At 34.7% G+C, this 19,017-nt stretch overlaps 3 protein-coding genes and 1 long non-coding RNA gene across 8 annotated transcripts in view; 1 reads left to right on the top strand and 3 right to left on the bottom strand.

Moving 5' to 3' along the window:
- Positions 1 to 6,876, top strand: part of LOC114293497 (alpha amino-terminal protein methyltransferase) — a 28,016-nt gene extending 21,140 nt beyond the window's left edge. For 4 of the 5 annotated variants that reach the window (XM_082887070.1, XM_082887067.1, XM_082887066.1 and 1 more), the window contains 4 exons: positions 96 to 197; positions 998 to 1,052; positions 3,602 to 3,699; positions 6,429 to 6,876. In XM_082887070.1, coding sequence (XP_082743196.1) covers positions 96 to 197; positions 998 to 1,052; positions 3,602 to 3,699; positions 6,429 to 6,554 — 381 coding nt within the window. In that variant the 3' untranslated portion in view covers positions 6,555 to 6,876. The remainder of the gene's footprint in view (positions 1 to 95; positions 198 to 997; positions 1,053 to 3,601; positions 3,700 to 6,428) is intronic. The other variant, XM_082887068.1, reaches the window with a different exon arrangement.
- Positions 6,877 to 7,524: 648 nt separating this feature from the next.
- Positions 7,525 to 10,173, bottom strand: LOC114307339 (Leucine-rich repeat protein kinase family protein). The gene is made up of 2 exons (XM_028252724.2): positions 8,734 to 10,173; positions 7,525 to 8,065 (listed from the first exon to the last, which is right to left on the bottom strand). Exons 1-2 carry the CDS (start codon positions 9,998 to 10,000, stop codon positions 7,680 to 7,682), a joined length of 1,653 nt encoding a protein of 550 aa, XP_028108525.2. The 5' UTR covers positions 10,001 to 10,173; the 3' UTR covers positions 7,525 to 7,679.
- Positions 10,174 to 12,144: 1,971 nt separating this feature from the next.
- LOC114255996 (uncharacterized) lies at positions 12,145 to 13,639 on the bottom strand. The gene is made up of 2 exons (XR_003627026.2): positions 13,317 to 13,639; positions 12,145 to 13,099 (listed from the first exon to the last, which is right to left on the bottom strand). It is a non-coding gene; the product is annotated as an uncharacterized LOC114255996 (long non-coding RNA).
- Positions 13,640 to 14,297: 658 nt separating this feature from the next.
- On the bottom strand, positions 14,298 to 17,765 carry LOC114307338 (uncharacterized). The gene is made up of 2 exons (XM_028252723.2): positions 17,182 to 17,765; positions 14,298 to 15,009 (listed from the first exon to the last, which is right to left on the bottom strand). The coding sequence occupies exons 1-2, from the start codon at positions 17,462 to 17,464 to the stop codon at positions 14,627 to 14,629; spliced, it is 666 nt and encodes a 221-aa protein (XP_028108524.2). The 5' UTR covers positions 17,465 to 17,765; the 3' UTR covers positions 14,298 to 14,626.
- Positions 17,766 to 19,017: the final 1,252 nt, after the last annotated feature.

Here is a 19,017-nt window from a genome sequence, read left to right as displayed (position 1 = left end):
GCTTGACTTTTGTAATATTTTTGGAGACATATGACACTAATGTTTTGTCTATGCATTTCTAAATAAAGTGAAACTAAAATCTTGATTGGTTTTAGGAATTCACTCCAGAGGCTGGAAGGTATGATGTTATATGGGTTCAATGGTGTATTGGGCATCTTGCAGATGATGATTTTGTATCATTCTTTAAGAGAGCAAAGGTAAGGTCTCCTACCTATCATGACAACTCGTTTGTGGGATCTCAAAAAAGATTGGTCATCAATGACTAGTCTCTTTTAGCTTTCATTTTCAAAGGATCTGCACTTCAATTAAAAAAGTCATACTCATACATTGTTTGGCAATGCACTAAATAAGTGCACTTATTTACTTATTTACTATAAGTTGTCACATCATCTCTCTACTTTTCTGCACATCTATTCGTAAAAAGCCAAAAAATCACTGAATAAGAAACCCCAAATCACCCATCAGTGCACAAGGCTCCTACTTGCAGCAAGTTTGGGAGAGGTAGTAGATAGGTGACCTTACCCCCATGTTTATTGTGGAGAGGCTGATTCTCGTGATTCGAACTCGTGTCACAACGTTGGGGGTGGATAGTATTTGCTGTTGTCGGTTGCACTAGGTCACGGCCTCTCTGAATTGTTTTAACTGATATTTAGTACTCATGATAAAAAGCTATGGACAAATATGGATTATTTTATATCTTTGCCTTTATTGTGATATTCAACAATGACACCAAAAATTTGTATCCATAAAAATATTGCATTTTCATTTACAATTCTTGGAGCTCAATGTTATAAAGAAATTATGTACATTGTGGCAATGGACAATCTTATCTGTATCACGGTCATGTAGTTTTCATGTAGGGTGATTTTATTCAACATAGTTTCACTGGGAATTTTTTGTTTTTGTTGTTGTTGTTGTTGTTGTTGTGTTGAATGATTTTATACAACATTTCTATGTGGTGAATTCTAATTTTGATTGACTAGTTTGTCACTTCTAGGGTGCTCTGAAGCCTGGTGGGTTGTTTGTGCTGAAGGAGAACATTGCAAGAGCTGGTACACTTTTTATGTTTCTCAATCTTAACTTATTCAGTTATGGATAACTTGTAGCTGCTTGCATATTCACAAATTATCTTTCCTATTGAGTTACTCTTGTTTTTGTCTCTTGTCTTGAGTTAATTGTTCCTTCACTGAGTCAAGCTTGAAGTCGTGGAAGCTAAAGTGTTGCCAGCTACAATATTGGAAATAACCAACAGAAATAGCTAATGTCCAAATTTCTGGCCAGCATGTTTATGAAAATAGCCTTATGATTCAGATGAAGTCATTCATGTTGGTTATGAAATCAATGGTTGTCATGATCAAGTAGCATGTACACTTAAATGGTGATAGATACTTCCAGTGAGGTGTTGTGTTAGTGTCAAACACCAACTTCTTGGACACTCGTAGAAGCATGTCTAACATTTAGAAAATGACTTGACTTATCAAAAAAATATAATTTAAAATGAGTGTTAATTTTGAATACTTAAATGACAATTATTGACCAACCACCCCCCCACCCCCCCGGCTTACGTAGTGCAAACATGTTTTAAAGAAGTTAATGTCAAACATTCATGAAAATGCCATGGGCACGCCCTAAATATATCTCAGATTTTATGCTCTGGAAGAAGACGTCACATCATCATATACATAACCTCACTAATCAGGCATGTAATGGACCATTCTATTCAAGAAAAATAATATCGTTGTTGAGAACATAAATTAATAATAAAAAGTCGTAGTCCAAGAAGCACAAACACTTCTAAGAAGGTGTCGTATCATGTTGGACACTAACACGACATGACACTCGCCGGACAATTCCCAACATTTGTCGAACATATGTCCAAACATGTCTTTGAAATTTGTTTACTTGGACGCAGTTCTTACACTTAAGAAAGATGTGTGTATGTCTTAAACTTACATGAATCACATCATAAATTTGAATAAAATAGCTTGAAATCCAATTATTAAAGTAAAAAAACGTAAATTTATATATATATATTCTTCTCCTTTGAACTTTTAAAATTATTATTTTTATTATTATATTAAATATTCATGTATATGACATTTAATAATTGTTTATCATTATATATGCCATATAGTAAGTATATAAAACTATATAGTTTGTCCATGTTCTCCACTTGTCATATACTATATTTTTTGAAATTTTTCGCCACAGTTTATCATTAATTGGGCACAAGCTAATATTTTCTTTTGTCATCATCTTCGTATTGTGTTGTATCAACCAAGAGACAATCAAATGAAAGAATTGACAAAAGAGATGTGATGCCCAAATCAAATTAAGGGAAAAAATAAACAGTACACCGAGTTTAGTACCCATTAGATGGGGGGTCTGGGAGGGGTAGATGGGTATTAGACCTTTGGCATTATATGCACAAAGTGGCTGGCCTCAACTTCAATCCCACAGCCTCAAAGTTTGTAGGCCGAGTTTTAACCACTAAACTAGTGGCCTCCTGTTAAAATAAAGGAAAAAATAAAAAGAAATGTATAGTCAACTCATGACTTAAAAGCCCTATATTTTTTTTTTTTAATTTTTAATTTTTTTTTTTAGTGGAAGACTTAAAAGCTTTTGTATCTCTACACTTGTAACATTGTTGATTTGAAATTTAAGTAGGCAAAATGTATGACTAGACATCTATTGTAAATATGATGTTGAAAATGGAAAAAATGAGATAAACTTGTAGTATGGTTGAATGTTTATTCAAATTTTGCAGGTAAGGATGGTTCTTTCTCTTGTTTTGGGGGAAATTAAGAGGAATCAGGCTGACCTCAACTATCTAGTCAAATAGTCGAATACTGATGATTTCTGAAAACAATTTGAAATCCCAAGTATCCTGTGAATGCTTAAGTCTTGAGGTTAAAAATTTTAATGATTAAATAAAACCAAGCTAAGTACACATACTGATGATGATGGGTATGGAAAGAAGAAGAATAGCAAATATGGAACTTCCCATAGACTACTCCTAGGTAGGATCGAATTACTTCTCAGCGTGTCGTTCCATTCACAAAAACAGAAACATTAGGAAAAGTTTTGGAACCTTTTTGAAGGCGACAAAAAGAATTTGAATAAAAAATGCTTGAAAAAATGAATTGAAATATATCTAAATATATATGTAAATTAAAAATAAAAAAAAATTTCAATGTTGCGAATTAAAAATTGTTAAATATTGTCAAATTAATTTTATTAATCATGAGTGTAAATGATTCTAAAATTATGTACGATCCCAAGAAAATAAGGTCTAATTTGTTAATTATTATTATGTTATTATTGCTATTTTTACTGCTACTACTACCACGACTACTAGTAGCAGCCTTGAGGAGGATCATTCAAACAAGTTTTCCACTTCTCTTGGTTGATTGCTGCTCAAATCATCTCCTTTTTGGAATTCTATTGGCCAATTAATATTTGACCACATTGAGCATTCTTTTAGTAGATAAAAGTGGATTTGATTCAATTTCATTTTGGCCTAACCTTGCTTATACACTAGGCAGTACTTGAGGTTTTAAAATATGAATACCTGCTAAACTACATATCATTTGTTTTCTAGGATTTGTGTTGGATAAAGAAGATAAGAGCGTTACCAGGTCAGACTTATACTTCAAGGAGCTCTTCAATCAATGTGGATTGCAAATCTACAAATTGAAGGTAAGCTCAGACCTTTTATTTTTACATACTGGCCAAATTGGACCATCAAAATTCAAACATGGTTTCATTAGTGGAGAAAAAGAAATATATATGTAAAAGATCAAGTTTCCATGTCCCAAGCAAAAGTCGTTTTTAGTATTGGAGAGCATTGTTCATTTTTTTTTTTAAAGAGAGGTGTATGAAGTATAATACTGTCTAGAATCCTCAGATGTTCACCTTTATGAATTTCCAAAGCAAGTTGAAATAAAATGATAGTTCCTCGGAGTTTCCTATTTGTAATGTGGTGCTTTGACAATTTGATTAGCAGAAGGCAAGTGCATGTTAATTGGTGTTGTATGTGTAAACATGATGAGAAATTGGTTAGCCATCTCCTTATCCATTGTGAGGTGGCATTGGGAGTTGAAGATCTAAGGCTTGAGACTTGGTCTTATTGACTTTGATGTGGGTAGTTTGGGGAGAAAGTATCAATTTTGCGGTTGAAGAGTAGATTACTTTCCTTTTTGTATAGTTGGTTTTCGAGGACTGTTAATTCATCTTTGGATTAATTTGTGGACTTGATAGAGGCATTTGAATAGGCACCTTGATGTTTAGATGGTTTAGTTCTTACTCCAATCACCTTCTCTGCCTCTAACTGGCTTTGACAATGTCCTCAATCTAACATTGTGTTAATTCCATTGACCGATAATGTTATGCACGCCAGAATAAATCCAGTATCAAAGCCTTTAACTTCAATTCTTCCCTCAAACAAATTGGAAAAAATTGATGTTCGACGATCCACTTTTAACAAACCTCCACAACCGTCTCTTAATAATTTGAATGTCTTGTAGCCAATAACAAAAAGGCAACATCCAGTTCTCATAAGAAGTAATTACTTTCCAACACATAGAACTCTTTGGTTTCCATTTTTGCATCACTACCATGAAAGGTCCCTCCAAAAAATGCCTTGCTTTGCTTCCAAACTTGTCAGCCTTCTCCTTGCTGTTTTAAAAAACCAGAGCTTTATTTGATTGGAACGGGAAAATTCTTCTCAAACATACCTAAGGTTTTTGAATCTGGAACCATTAATCATGTAAATTCTCTCTTGTAAATGCTATTACTCACCTGATTTCTCACAGAAATAATCTCGATTACAAACTCTATTTGCCCTTGTTATTTGTGCTCTGCCCCTGTTTCTATGTACCCTCTTAAGTTCTACTGATAGTCCTTGCTTTTATCCCTGAACAGAATGTATGCATCATTGTAGCCATATCCAACCATCCTGTAAGCCCATGATATTAGATGGAATGATACAAATTTCTTCTTTTTACCACATTCCCATTTCAAAACTTTTTTAAAAAATCCATCTTTTGTTAGATAATTTCACAACCGATGCCATAGAGTTGCTACATCAATGTTTTCGGAAGAATGATCCCCCTTCGATGAATGTAGCAGCTTTCTTTAAAACCTAAACAATCGGTAACGCAGAGCCTAGATCCACAGTTAACTCATAACTTTGCATTTTCTATATCTTTCAGTAACTCTGATAAGCTCCCCACCTCGCGCTCCATCAATTTGTAATTTGAATATTTATGATCCTTATTATGATTCCTGTAGATCTTATTGTAGCAAACTTTATCAAAGACCTCATATTCAAGACATAGAATCAACACAAATCCCATTATTCCAAATGACTTGATCTCTTCTCTTCCCACCAAGAAATATGGAAGTTCCTTTGTTAGTTCCCAAGAAAGCCAGATTTCTCTAGCATCTTTGAAACTTACTTCACTATTATGGACACTTCTCTTTGGACCAAAAAGACATCTTGATGATTGTGGTCATGGCCTTAATGTTTGTGGGGGACTGATTGAAGTCAACAATAAAATAAAGAAATTTTCTAATTTGTTTGAGGCTAGAATTAGAGTGTAAGGTTTTGATTATGGTCTTATTCCAGTGGCAATGACCATTTCGGTGGACGAAATTGAATTTCGCTGTGTTTGGCTCATGGATTTGGAAAAGGAAAGGGAAATGTGTGGGAAATGTGATGAAATATTAGCTAATTTTTTTCTCTAGTTCCCTTGCTTTTTCCTTTTCCTTTTCCTTTCATTTTCCAAATTTCTACCCAAATCGTGATTCGAATACAACCTTAATGTGTGCCTAAACCCTCTGTCAAAAGCTGATTAGACAAAGGGCAAGGTAGCGTGAAGGATGTGGACAACCGTCTGAAAGTTGAAGATGATGGGAAACCGAGACAAGGCATTCTTGTCAGGGAATGGAAAAGGAGTGATATGGGTGTTCATACTACAACAAGGGACATTAATGAAAAGTCAGGCCACGTCATGGGGAGAATGTGTGTGATTAATGGTGCTAATCAACAAGGGTTTCAACAAATAGGCACAATTAATGGTGTTAGGTCTAGCAACATATTTTCAAATTCAAAGAAGAAGATAAGTGAAAGAGTTTGAGAGAAGTAGACCGAGAATTAAAGAAAAAGCCCAAAGTGACATTGCCTCAAAATCTATAAGTAACTCTGAGTCTGTTGGGCCTTCCTCGGACTCTATATGGATTGTGCAAATTAGTCAATCAAGGAAAGACTGGATTTAATGAAGGCATATCAATTCGGCCTATTTCTTTACCCAAAAATATACCTGATAAGGGAAATTCCAGCCCAAAATAAAAGGTCTTTGTAGATGTTCCCTTTACCTTGTGTTATGCTATTTTTGTTGTTTCTAACAGAAATTCTTTCAAATCAGGATCAGAAGGGATTTCCTGAGGAATTATTTGCAGTCAAGATATATGCATTAACACCTGATCCTCCAAAGAGGGTAAATAGGGCCAGACCTAAAGCGCACACCAATAGACCAGGCATCATCAAGTGAGGAAATTGTTGCAAATGGAATTTCGCTTCTCTATTGAGACACCAAGACAGTTATGTAACCTTAAACAAACAAACATGAAACATAGAGATGGAACTCTACTTAGCCACAAATTTTACGGCTTCTAAATTCTTGTAAGATGACTTTTTCAATTGTCTTCTTACTTGGATTTGTATGTTATCATGGTTGTATTGGGTCTTCTATATTTGTTGTTTACTCTGATATTCCGTACTGCCTCTCATTCTTGTAAAACTGCATATAGTGAACTTGTATACATTGAAAAGTTTGTTCCATATGTTTTATATGAATGTCAGTGTTATTTTTCTGTTGGTTGGTTGTGCTTTATGGAGTTTTTGTACAGTAGCGGATTATAAACTTTTTGACATTTTAAGGAGCTTGAAAATGAATGAAAAGAAACTTAAAAAAAAAAAAAAAAACATTAAAAAAGTTCTGATCAAATGATTGTTCCGTCGCTGTCTTCTCTCAATTTCTACAAATTGGTAATCCTTTAACTTCTTACTCGCCACTCTCCTTTTTGATAGAGTTGGAGTAAGGCTTTTCAATATGTTGATTGTGTTGCATGAATTACAACGAATCTTACAGGTTAGGGATAGCTGTCACCCAGATTTTAGGTTCAAGTCTACGTATTGATGTGAGTTTCAGCATCTAAAACTCGAAATAAGCAAAAATTGGTTTTTTTTTTTTTTTTTATATTTAAATCTCTGAAAAAACTCGGTTACCATTTGTTACTAAAAGCTGTAATAGTTAAAACTCAGCTTGCTTATATATATATACACTAGAAGTCTTGGCACACACTACTGCGTGTGTGTAAATCAGTTGGATCGACAGTTAACCGATTAAAACAGATAGGACAAGCAACTGCTCATGAGTTGGCTTTGTTTGATGGATATATTTGATCTCAGCTCCTAATGGTTTGTGTGCTTTAAGAGTAAATAACAGAGATTGAACTGAATTACACAATGATTTGTACTTTTTCATGAATCACAATCTCCAAAGCTGCATATATCTTGACCATGGAGAAGATGTACACAATTCTATTCATATCCATACATAAAAACATTCAAATACATACAGAAATTCCAAATTAAGCACTAGTAAACTTCATGTTCATCTTGATTGAATGCGTCGGTGTCTTCTCCCTCTATCTCCATGCATTACTCTCTTTTGATTCGGAGATGCTGAAACCAAAACCAAAGAGTCATATAATGTAGTTATCATGTCGGAGATCTGATCCAAGCTCGGCTGTCGGCCTCTTGACGACACGTCTGTGCACATTAACCCTAAACCGATTGCTTCTGTAGCTTGATCCAACGTATGTTGAGTCGTCTTTTTCATTCTCTCATCGATCAATGACACTTTCTCAGCAGCATATGTATTATTTGTATAATTCATTCTCACCCACTCAACAAAACCAGCTTCCCCACTCTCAAACTCTTCTCTAGGCCTTCTGTTTGTTACCATCTCCAAGACTAACACTCCCAACTTGTAAACCTCTGGAACATAGACAGAGAAGGAAAGGAAGAAAGAGACATCATATCCACTTGCATTATTGGAGAAACAAGTGTGAGCATGAACAAACATTTATATGCTCTGTTTGTTTCGGTAGAAAGTATTTTTTTCCTGTATGTTCTGTCAATTTGATGTAATGGAAAATAAAAGTTAACGAAGAACGCTTTCCGCGATCCACTGAAAACAAACCCATATTAGGGCACGTCAAAAATATGTTCCAAACAAAAAAACTCACCAATGCCACTTCATCAATACCATCCTCTGTGACCAACATGTTTTTAATAATGGTATCGGATTACATATCGGAATTGGCAATATAGTCATTATAAGTTGATATTGGACATATATCGGAAGGTTAAAATCCTGTTATGTAATGGCCGATACAAATACATAACTACCGATATTTAAAATTATGACCACCGATATTTGAAATTATGATTGCCACCACCACCTCCACCATCTCTAATACAACCACTAGGATATTATTAGATTCATGGTGGCAACCAAACATGGGAAAACAGTAAAAAAAAATTGAATTTTATTTTTTTCTTAGAAGAAAAATATTTTCTACATAAGCAAACAGAGTGTAAATAGTGCTGCACTAATAAACAATGTTCAAGATATATAGAGATGTAGAGATTGATCAATTTACTCTTGTTGGTGCAACCGTTCTGATCTTCAACTCTGAATCTTGAAATCAATGGCTCCCTATGATCCTCAGGTAACAATATGCTACTAGTCTTGAGGTCATATCCAACTTGAGGCCATTCCTCTTGCAGGTAACGCATAGCTTCCACTATTCTCATCAACATCTTCACTCTCTTCTTCCATGGCGGAGCCGACCTTGACAGCCACATTTCAACATTCTCTCCATCAATCCATTCTGCAACTACAGCCCTCAATCGTCGATGATCACACCAGCCCACTACTTGAACCAAGTTCTTGTGACTTAACCGAACAAGAACCTTACATTCTTCAACAAAATTTCGTCGTTCTTCTCTCGATATGTTTTCCCAATAAGTCTCAATCCTCACTTCACTTCCATCTCTCAGCAGCCCTTTATAGATATGAAGTTGATCATTCTTTGCCACCAAATTCTTCTTCGAAAACCCATTTGTTGCTGCCTTTAGCATCGATGGCGTGAACTTGTGCTTTCTTCGAAAGATTCTAGGAAGAAAGTCTGGCCGATAAAAGCAAAGCCAGCACAAGAAAACAACCATGAAAATAATAAAGATTGGAAAGCCAAACAGCAATAATAGAGCCTTGATTTTGAACTTTTTGTGATTTGGGATGAGTCCAGAATGAAGAAAACTCGAAGAATTGAACCGTTTTAAGAACTGGGTATCAGAGATTTTAATCTCCGAGAAGTGATTGTATGATAGGTTAAGATAAGTAAGGTTGGTGACAACCATAGACAAGTTTTGTATTGGAATATCTCCCGAAAGATTATTGTGGCTCAAATCAAGAGCTTGGATTTGAGAACAATGAAAAATATCAGATGGGAAGTTACCTTTCAAAGAGTTGTTGGCAAGATCAATTGATAGGATGGTTAAGGGACAGAACTTCCAAAAGAAGGTGAAAGATAAGTAAAGCGGGGCAATCTTGGGGCGGTTTCGAAGGTCTATTTTAGGGAAGGACTCAATGCAGTTTGGGTTTTTCGACTCGTTGCATAAATGGCTTGCAACAATGGTGAATTTGAAGATTTCTGGGAGGTCCAAGCCTAAGGGGGTGACATTCTTGCAGTATCTTAGAGATGGTTGGTTTTTACAGTTGTTGACGATTGTTGTGTTGAAGTCTGGAGGTGGGTTTAAGTTGTTTAGATCTTCCACAACTGTTGCAGAGAAGGTAACAGGAGAGGAGATTGAGAGTGTGGTGTAGAAGAAGAAGAGAAGAGAAGTTAAAGAACTGGAAGAGGCCATGGGGGAGTTTGTGAATGTGTCTTCTCAGAGAACTCTTCAAAACTTTGGAATGTTCAATGGTTGGTGTGGGGGCAACCCATGTTTACATGTGGTCTTGTTTGGCAGTTATATTAAGGTTTTTTGCTCCTTTTTGAGAGATCAAAGTTTGGATGTTTAAACGGTTGGTGTGGGGCCGACCCATGTTTACATGTAGCCTAGTTTGGCGGTAATACAAGGTTTTAACCTACTATTGTTGTTAGAACTGATTTAGATGGCCCTACAATTTGATTGTTCTGCTGGGTGAAATGAACACTTGAACACATCTCTTTTTTTTGAACAAACGTCATGCATAGGTGATTTGGGAAATTTTTTTACTGTGATACTACACCAAGTCAAGTTTACATATAATAATAGTATATATATATATTAAAAGATGTATACGCTCACATGAGTATGTTTGAAATTTACAATTACAAATTTATAGTTACAAAGGGCTTATGGTTGTATTTGAATTTGATAACTACAGAAGTAGGGTAGTTAAGAATTAGAAAAAGTTGTGGGATCATACCAATTCAAGTGTAACTGCCACATTCAAATACACCTATCAATTGCTCTAAGTGCAAATTTCAAGCACACCAATGTGGGTGTATATTTATACTGTGTTTGGTTAGGGAATTTGGGGAGAGATTTGAAAAGGGAAAGGGAAAAGGTGTGTGAAACTATGTGAAATATAGGCATGATTTATTCACATTTCACCTACCTTTTCCATTTCTCTTTCCAAATCCCTTCACAAATCCCCCAACCAAACAACAATATTAGTGTATATATATATACTAGGATTAGTCCTGGCTTCCCTTAAAATCAGCGGGTTGGGGATACCTGAGTTATCAAAAAATATATATATATATATATATATACTAGAAAGGTAAGCATACTAGCGTGTGCAACTGAAATGATCATGTCTACTATGGAATACTGAAATGATCATGTCTACTATGGAATTTATAAGTTAGGCAATCGAGAAATTTAAAATATTTAAAAAAAAGATAAAAATTGAATGTATAGCATTGCTATTGCATGTAACTGCTTTTAAGGGATTTCATAACAAAAAAAAAAAAATTAATAATAATAATAAAAAAAAACGAGTGACATGTCTACACCAACTTAGATGCAGACTTTGACTCCATTTGGAAATGGGATACTTTTTTTTTTTTTTTAAATTAAATTTTAAATTTTGGTTATTTAGCTATTTTAATAGGTTAATTTAGTTTTTGTACTTCAGAAGATGAGTTGATTTTTTTGTTGGATTTTTATATTGAGAAATGTGTTTGATACCATGTTGAGATGGCAATTGCCCCCAAGACTTTTTTTTTTTGGCTCTTCAATTGGTGTATTATTCAATTCTCACAGGGGCAAAACTGACATTTCAATACCTGTGGTGGCAGTTCTGCCAAGGCAAGTGATTCACTTTTATTTGTATATGCTTTTTTGCTTTTTTGTTAGGCTATTTTCGCCCCTAAACCGACTTCCCAAACAGTGCCTTTATACAATAGCATAGATATATATGAACAAGTTATATATGAAAAGAGTATGTATATCATATATGAATAGAGTATGCACATTAACGTGTGTAAGAAATCGTGAGTGGAAAGAGAGTCGTGTGTAGTGAATAGCAGTCATTATTTGGTGATTTTATTTCTTTGGTCCTTTAGGTAAGATAAATCTTTGGAGAAAATATAGTATTGCGGTGGTTCTTTTGGGAATCAAAATTATATGACAAAGTTGTTCACATCAAGTGAGTTGTTTGCTTTATATAATAGTAACAATGGATGAAAATACAATGGGTTTACAATTTTTTATGTAAGTTTTTTGATGGATTGATGAATAAGAGGCAATTTAATGGCAATTGTAAATAGTTTTGAGGGATTTGGGTTTTTTCCAACCAAGCTCTTTTAGCAAAACAAGCCTGGAGACTTCTTACTGATGCCGAGTCCCTTTTATCTATAATTCTTTTGAGGGCAATACTGTCATTCCAAATCTCTCCTTGTTATCAAGGTGGCTAGTTATGCTTCTTGGGGATGGAAGAGTATTCTTTGGAGGCAGGGACTTACTCAAGCCTGGTTTGTTGTACCAAAACAAACACCAAACACCAAACACACACAGAAAAAAGAGAAACACAAGGTTTATGTGGTTCGGCAATGCACCTATGTCCACGGGCAGCGGATTTCATTGTATGGAGAGAAATACAAAGATTACAACAATGGAGGAGGCAGAGACAATACTCTCACTCTACTCACACTCACTCAGTTGCTTATACTCTGCTTGCACTCTCTTTTGATTGCCACACTAGAACCTCTCTCATTTACTAACCATTTATAGATGCAATGGGAGAGCAGAAGTCTTCAACAAGCCACCGACAACATTTATGACAGCCACCAATAGGATCTGAAGATTAGCTACTCTACCATGGAGTAACTCGGCTGAATCTTTAGCCCAAATCTCCAGCTTCTTTATTTGTCTTCAATCAGCAGTTATTTTTGACAAAGTGAATCAGAGCCAACCTTTAACATGGTTTACTATGGATAGTGGGGATGGCAAATCGATTAACCCTTTGGAGGATCAATGGATTCCCTCTCTACTTAATCCTTTAAAGTGGAAAGGGTCTATTGAGCTATTTTTCGTCCTTATCTTTATCCCACTTCATTGATGCTCAAAACCATTGCTGGAGAATGGACTTGTCAAGCCTGTTCTTTCCGGCTGACTGCATTATTCATCAGAGTCATACACGTGTCTGTGGAGCCATGTAAAGATAGAATTGTTTGGGGTCCTAGCAAGTCTTCTGAATATACTGTCAAAACTAGATATTTATATGCAGTTGGATTAGCATATCCTAGACCATCCCACAAGAGCATTGACTCCTTTTGGAAATGGTTATGGAATCACAGCATACCACCAAAAATGGACTCTTTTCCTTTGAAATGTCTTCATTGACCCAGTAAGCCCATGTTGTGGGATGCAGGCACAAACTTTGGAGCATGTTTTCTTCCCATGCCGCTAGTCTCAAAGGATATGGCGTGGATCATCTTTGGTTCTGGATTTCACTAGAGGGGATCCATTGACCTGATTTAAACACTGGGTTAAAATGGTGAGAGAGGAAGAATTAATTATTCAATCAATGGCCATTCTTTGGGCCATATGGAAGCAACAAAATAGTTTTGTTTTCAGAGGCAATCAAATTATCTTTTCCCAAGCAATTGCACTAACACAAGATTTGATCTGTAATGTTAATCGATGGCATTCCTCAAGTTTGTCACAAAAAATTAAAGTCTTAACTGACAAGATAGATCAGGATAGAACTAGCTGCATCCTTGTGAATTCCATTTCTGATGTATCAGATTATCGGCTGTGGACTTTTGTCATTGATTTCTCATGGAGGGCAGATGACTGCAATGCTGGTTTTGTGCGAGTCTGCTTCAACATGGACCAAGAAAAGGTAACAGATAAAGCTACTTGTCTTCATCTATCCTCACCGCTACTCGCAGAAGCAAAGGAGTGCTCGGATGCTGTTCAATGGACTGTGGAAAACCAAATAGCATGTATGTCCATCTTCACTGATAGCCAGGTTTTGGTTGATGTTCTCAGTGACGAGGGAGCTGCAGACTGGAATATTGCAACTCTTATCAGAGACATCAAATCTCTTAGCAAGTTTTTTTTTTTATTTTCTTAGTATTTTGGAAGTACAGAGGAATGTAATTAAGCTAGCCTACCTATTGGTTAGACAAGTTAATGCCCTTAATATCTAATGTATGCCATAATCGTTTGTTCTGTTAATAAAAAATTGAGAATTATTTCACCAAGTCAAGTATTTTTTTTTTTTTTTTTCATCCCTATATACGTACCAATTGAGAAAAAAAAATGACAATTACACTGTGTTTGGTTAAGGAATTTGGAGAGGGATTTGGAAATAGAAATAGAAAGAGAAAGGATAAAGGTGTGCAAAACTAGATGAAACGTAAGTATATTTTATTCACTTTTCACCTACTTTTTTTATTTTCCTTTCCAAATCCCTCTTCAAATCCTCTAACCAAACACAAAATTAAGAAAATTATACAAAATTAGAAAGTCCAATTAAAATGAAAAATTGTTCGGTGCTCTTAGAGCAAATCTAAGTGATGCTTCAAATTAATAGCTATTGTTAAATTGAAAATTGCACTGACGAAGAAATCTGCAAGTCCAGTCAGCCCATTTATGACCATCACCTAAGAGAATTTCTTGGTCGTCCCTAAAAGTCTCTTAATCACATCATTACTCAATAAGATATTCAAAATGGACCAATGCCAGGAAAAATGATTTCTCCATTACAAATGTAGTATGCCCTAATTACCTCCCAACATGTCAGGATAAAACTAACTGATCCTACTTCATCACTTGGCTCCAAAATCAATCACACAAAGTAATAAACCAAAATGTTACTTCCTTGTTCATTTTCCTCACATATTCTTTCCCTGCCGTTTTGTTTTCTCACAAACCTCAAAAAGTTTGCGTGGTTGACTAAGCTATAATCAACAAAGCCATCACAGAACTCAAATCAAAGTTACCAAACAAACCAAGGAATTCAATGTATGTATGTTTATAGGTGATGGTTCCTTACATAACTTTCTTGCTATCTGAACGTGATAATCTTCGATCCAATGATTGTAACTGGTTTCGAAGGTTTTGGTTGTCCTCAAGCAAACGATCATATTCAAGGAGAAATCCTTCTGATTGCTTTTTTAGAGCAAGCGCATTGGCTTCGGCATTTTTTGCCTCTTTTGTCATTGCCTCGAGTTCTGATTCCAGCTGGTTAACCTTTGCTCTTAATGTGGTCATCTCTTCCTCCAAGGCTTTGATTTCCTTGGCACCTCCATTTTTTCCATCGTCGAAATTTTGGTTTTGTTTCTTTACAGCCTCCATGCTCTTCCTTCGTATGCGGAGTTCTCTGATATAGTGGTGTAGTCTGTCTATCATTAGTGCAAGGAATAGGGAGAATCCTGCATTTTATTACCCGACTTTCAATACTGGTAAAACAGCTACAAGAAACTGATTATGAACATGGTGCATAATCTGAATATAAGATGCATTAAGAAGAGAATGTGAAAGGCTGTAGATGATTTTCCTGTTGAACTTTCTCACCCACAGAGAAAGTCACCAATAACAGGAAATCAACAAAACTAATTCCTAGTTAACCGATATCATGGAGTTTTCAACATAGTTACCCCAAAAAACACAGTCCAGTTATCCACCCAACATGAATATTTCACATTTTCCTATTCATGTTGACAGGGGAAAGAAAGTAAAATTGGGGAGAATAAAGTAGTCCATTCATACTGGAAAAGCAAAAGAGTTTGCACCAGATTATGAAAGCATGAAGGTCCTGTGAGATTACCATGCTACTTTGACAAATTGGTTTGGTGACTTTAGTCCAGTTGGGACAGAATAAAGATTATTTTTAATGTTTTTTTTTTTTTTTTACCTTTGATAAGTAGACCGAAAAATAATGAAACCTTGTTTGTGGTTAGATGCTATATATATATATATTTTGATGACCGGGTGTCTGAATCAGCTTACGCGCACCTTGACTAATCCTAAGACTCAGGCTAAGCCCCCTCTCCATGTGGATCGGATGGATTGGGCAAATCTCAAGTAGAGCCCACGAGATTGGCCCCAATGAGTTGATAACACCTAGTGAGAGTTGAATCTGAAACGTAGAGGGAGCACACCTCCAAGCCCCAAGTTGCACCTACTAGGCCAACCTTTGGGGTTGTGGTTAGAGGCTATAGTGGTTAAAGGCTATATTCAGCATTAAGAAAATTTCAATGTGTTCATGCAGTTCAATGTGTTCGTACAGTTTAATTAGTTGCTCAAAGCAACTTATCCCAGAATTTCCACCTTAGTAAGATAAAAATGAAAAAAATGAGGTAATGTGAACATTAAAACAAAATAGCAGATCAAGATGGAACGCAGATCAAATGCCTAAACAGGACAATGACAGAAATTTGACATATTTAGTTAAACAAGGAAGCATCTTTCTTTATCAGCAATTATTAAACACAAGACTTGACACGAACATGAATAAATGATGATATGGTTCTCTGCAATTAAAAAAAAATTGGAGAGAAAAGAAGAAAAATTAGAGTTTATATTTGGCCATTCCCACAATAACAATCAAACTCCAAAATATCTCAAACTCCCTCAAAGGTCCCCACCGGCCATTGATTTCCCTGAAACTCCAAAATCCTTCTTCAAATTGTGCATCGTGTTTCTTCAATAAAAATATATGTAACCATTGAAATCAATTTGATTTCCACTATAAAAAAATAAAAAAAAAATAAAAAACCCCCTGTTTTTCTTCAATAAAAATAGGGGAAATTCCACATCAGTGACTTTTTGATTTGACAAAATACTTACAGATTAGTGGAAAAATTTATACATTTAATTATTAATGTTTATAAACTTTACCATTGATTTGAAATTTTTTTCTGAAAAAATACAGTGACTTGTAAATCTCGCATAAAATTATCTTTCGCCACAGAAACACGAAAGGAAATTATAACTACATAACATATAATTTTCTAACTTGTCCCACTGGTTTTTAACCACTCAATCAATCATAGCTCCTGGTGTGTATTGGGTTCGTGTGGAGAAAGGGGAAGAGAAAAAAAGATGAGAAGAGAAGAACAGTTTGCAAATTTACATGACAACGTTCTGCTCGACTCAACCCCACACAACAAAGTCTTGCCTCCAATCAAAAAACATCCCTCTTATGAATAGATGAAAAAAAAAGAAGAAAAAATTCAAACAACAATCTGGGTTTATTTGGTTAGGCAAATTCAGTTATTTCATCTTGAATTAACTAATTTAAAATCTGAAAATTCGAATGATTGAATCCCCCAATTTTTAGATTTGATAATTCTACATCTTCAAAAAGAAAAAAAAAAAAAAAAAAGAAAAAAAAAAAGAAAGTTAAATGCTAGATCCATGTTTACAACCAAACACAACAAATTACCTGATTTTCAATAAAAACAATTCTAATGTGGCAAAATTCACATTTTTGGAACAGCCAAACAACCAAATTACTGAATTCAAACACAATTAATTAACCAAAAAAATAATTCATAAATCACATTTCAATGATTGAATCAAAATAAATTGAGATTTAATACCCATAAGAGAGGCTTCAAGGAGGTTTCTGGCCATGAGAATCTGATCCGTTGGGTTGAGATCGCCATCGTCGATCCAACGCTTCTGGATCTTCATGATACTATACACATACGACATCATCACCACGAACACCGTCCCAGCGACGGTCTTGACGACGATTGGAGCGCGACCGCGTTTCACACGATCCAAACCCATGATCACAAGCTTCCTCAGAGGGGTCTTGAATACGAAGATCACGATCAGAGCCATCTCGGAGAATACGAGAGTGAAGAGAAGGTGAATCATTTTCGAAGAGTGGACAGAATTCAAATCAGTGGGGTTCGATTGGAGATTTCAAGGCTGTGATGAGAGGTGTATGAGTTATTATCGTGAATCGAGGTGTATGGAATCGGAGAGGAGAGCAGAGATCAGCAAGTAGAAGAAGAGAGATGGGTTTCCATTCTTCTTTCCTCTGTGACTTCGCCTCTCCATACTTCAAAAAGAGCGAATTTTTGTAAATTTTATATAGCGTCCTCCAACTTTATTCTATTTATTTATGCTCGGTTTGAAAATTTGACGAGAAATTTAAAAGAAGAATCAAAAAGTTAGGTGAAAATGTGAATAATATATATATATATATATATATTTTAAATTACTCTTTAAATTCCTCAATTAGAAAAATTCTAATGCATACTCCTTTAAAAATAATATATATGTCATATGCATCTCAAGTTATGATATTTTCTTTTTCGTTATGAATAATTTTTTTATTTAGTTATGATATTATTTTAATTATAACTCATAAGTTCTTTAATTATGTTTCATGTTATATTTAATTATGATATATATTTTTTATTTTATAATTATGACTTAAAAAATTAAAACTATTATATTTTTTATTTTAGTTATAAGGAGCATACAAGGTGTATAGTATCAAAGTGTTTTTCATTTATTTATATACCACCCATACTTTTGCTAATTGCGCTTCAAAACTTTTTTATTTTTATTTTAAAAGATTGAGATCATAGAAAAAGTTTCTATAATTATTGAAATTACAAAAATATCCTTATAATTATCAGAAATTTTAAGGAAGGTAATATAATTTACCCTTAAAAGATTATTTTTACAAATTTTATATTTATAAAGTATATTTAGATTATGTGAAATTAAAAAAAATTAAAATATTAAAAAAATGGGAAAATTATTTATAAGTCCTAGTAGGGAGACTTATGCTACATATGGTCCTACTAAAAAATTTATGTTCCCATAAGTTTTGTGAGAAGTTTGTTGACACATTTACCCTCAATATTAGTTGCTAATATTATAAATAATAGTAAAACCATATATAGGAAATTGAATGTTACCATAGATCATATCTATATAGACGTAACGTAACGTGATACCTACATAAACGTAACGTGACAGGAAATTGCATGTTACCATAGATCATATCTACATAAACGTAACGTAGCGTGACACCTACATAAACGTAACGTGACACCTATGATCTATGACAACATTTAATTTCCTATATAGGAAATTGAATGCTACCATAGATCATATCTACATAAACGTAATGTAACGTGACACCTATAAAAACGTAACGTGACACCTATGATATATAGGAAATTGAATGTTACCATAAATCATATTTATATGAAACGTAATGTGACACCAACATAAATCAGCAACATTTTCACATTTAATTTAAAAAAATAAAAATTCATTAAGTTTGCGAAACGTAACGTGACACGTTATGTTACGTTTATGTAGGTGTCACGTTACGTTTATGTAGGTGTCACGATGTTACGTTTATGTAGGTGTCACGTTACGTTACGTTTTTGTAAGTGTCACGTCAC

The sequence above is a fragment of the Camellia sinensis genome, chromosome 9 (genome assembly GCF_055761805.1).
Source record: "Camellia sinensis isolate YWXY chromosome 9, ASM5576180v1, whole genome shotgun sequence".
Lineage (NCBI taxonomy): Eukaryota > Viridiplantae > Streptophyta > Magnoliopsida > Ericales > Theaceae > Camellia > Camellia sinensis.
Note: the sequence above shows the minus strand (reverse complement) of the source record. Positions and strands in the feature narration are given on the sequence as shown.